Source organism: Cuculus canorus, unplaced genomic scaffold (assembly GCF_017976375.1).
Source record: "Cuculus canorus isolate bCucCan1 unplaced genomic scaffold, bCucCan1.pri scaffold_207_arrow_ctg1, whole genome shotgun sequence".
NCBI classification, from domain to species: Eukaryota; Metazoa; Chordata; class Aves; order Cuculiformes; family Cuculidae; genus Cuculus; species Cuculus canorus.
This window is the reverse complement of record NW_026527838.1, coordinates 1-2,124: the sequence shown is the minus strand read 5'-3', so window position 1 is coordinate 2,124 and position 2,124 is coordinate 1. Positions and strand designations below refer to the sequence as shown.

Here is a 2,124-nt window from a genome sequence, read left to right as displayed (position 1 = left end):
CCTAAGTGGTTTGGGGAGGTCTGGATAGTGGAGGGGTCCCCAAAACCCAGTGGGGGGGGGGGGGCAGGACCCCCCCCCCCCTTCCCTCCTTGTGCCCAGGGGTTTGGGGGGGCTCTGTATAATGGGGGGGGGGGTCAGGTCCCCCTCTGTGGGGAAAAGGGGAGTCAGGGCCCCCCCCATAGGGAAAGGTGGGTTCATCATGGGGGGGTCCCTGTCGCCGGGGGGGGACGCAGGCCGGCGCAGAGCAGTAGTGACTCTTGGGGGGCTCCGGGCACCTGGGGACATATTTGGGGGGGGGGGGGTCAGGGTGACACTGGGGTGCTGTCACCCCCCCCCCCCTTCCTGCCAGGGGGGGGTCACTGCTGTCACACACACCCCCCCCCCACAACCCCTCCAGGTTTGGGGGTGGCCCTAAGGGTGACAGTGGCAGTGGTGACAGTGACAGCCGTGGCAGTGGGGGTGTCCCCAGAAGAGGGGGGGGGTGACAGTAGCAGGGGGTGGCGATGAGGTGGGGGGGGGGGGGTTGGGGGGGGTCTGGGGAGGGGTGACAGTGAGGTAGTGGGGGGGAGGTGACAGCTGGAGATGTGACAGTGGCCCCGCAGCCCCACGTACCCGTGCCCAGAGCAGGAGGTGCCGCGATAGGGGCACCCCCAGGGGGGGACGGAAAAGCCAGGGGGGGCCCCCCGTGCCGGGCTGCGGAGAGAGCAGAGAGCGTCAGCAGCCCCCAGACCCCCCCCCCACAACCTTCCAACACCCCCCCGCCACCCCCCCCAAATCTTACATCCGCTGGGGGGTCCGTGGGGGGCACTGCACCTCCTGCAAGAGAAATATGGGGGGGGGTCAGTGTTTGCCCAGAGGGACCACAGTGATCCAGCACCGTTTTTTTTGGGGTCCCTCCCCTATTTTGGGGGGAAGGGGAGAGGCTGCAATGACCCCCCCCCCTCCCCAAAATCCTGGGGAGGAGTTTGGGGGTCCCTCAAGGGATTTTTGGAGGGGGGAAGAAAGGGATTTGCGGGTCCTGAGGGGGTTGGAAAAGGGATTTGAGGGGGGGGGGGGTGTTGAGGTCTGCCAGGGGATTTGGGGGGGGGGCTTAGGGTGGGGAAGGGATTTGGGGGGGGGTCCTGGAGGTGTGGGTGGGGAGAGTAAGGGATTTGAGTGATGGGGGGGTGTTGGGGGGGGATCAATCTCTGCCAAGCGATTTTGGGGGGGGCGCTTTGGGGAGACCCAAGGGATTTTTGGGGGGGGGGGGGGGGGGGGCCCTTGCCTGCATGCGGGGGCGGGGGGGGTCCTGGGGGGGGGCTCTGCAGCCGCTGCAGCTTCACTTCCAGTTCCAGGTTGTGGCTTTCAGCCTCTTGCAGCCGCCTGGGGGGGGGGGGGAGAGTTATGGGGGACATCCCCAGAGCCCCCCCAAAACCAGTTACACCCCCACCCAATACCAGTTTCCCCCCTCCCATACCAGTTCCGACCCTACACGAGTTCCCCCCCCCCCGGGTACCAGTTTCCCCGTACTGGTTCCCCTCCCCAGTACCGGTTCCCCCCCCCCAAAGGATCGTCTGTGTCCGCCCCCTCGTACCGGTTTCCCCCCCCCCCCCCAATACCGGTTCCTCCCCGCCCCCGGGCCCCGTACCGGGCCAACCCCTGCCCCGCCGCCCGCAGCAGCTCCAGCTCCCGTTCCAGCGCCGCCCGCCCCCGCCGCTCGGCTGCCAGCGCCGCCTGCAGCTCGGACACCGCCTCCGGGACCGGGACCGGGACCTGGACCGGTGCCTGTAACGGCAGCGCCTGCTCAGGCTGAAACCCCGCCCCCCCCAGGCTGAGACCCCGCCCCCTCGGTGCTGAGCATACGCCCTATTGGCTGAGACCCCGCCCCCTCGGTGCTGAGCACACCCCATATTGGCTGAGACCCCGCCCCCTCGGTGCTGAGCACACCCCATATTGGCTGAGACCCCGCCCCCTCGGTGCTGAGCACACCCCATATTGGCTGAGACCCCGCCCCCTCGGTGCTGAGCACACCCCCTATTGGCTGAGACTCCGCCCCCCTCACGCTGAGCACACCCCATATTGGCTGAGACCCCGCCCCCTCGGTGCTGAGCACACCCCATATTGGCTGAGACCCCGCCCCCCTCG

At 68.5% G+C, this 2,124-nt stretch overlaps 1 protein-coding gene across 1 annotated transcript; it reads right to left on the bottom strand.

The window, feature by feature from the left end:
• Positions 1 to 612: 612 nt before the first annotated feature.
• On the bottom strand, positions 613 to 1,832 carry LOC128850691 (aryl-hydrocarbon-interacting protein-like 1; the record flags this gene model as incomplete). Its single annotated transcript, XM_054055672.1, has 4 exons — positions 613 to 693; positions 782 to 816; positions 1,265 to 1,362; positions 1,628 to 1,832. Coding segments are annotated over 4 exons (419 nt in total), but the record flags the coding sequence as incomplete, so codon positions are not given.
• Between the last annotated feature and the right edge of the window lie 292 nt (positions 1,833 to 2,124).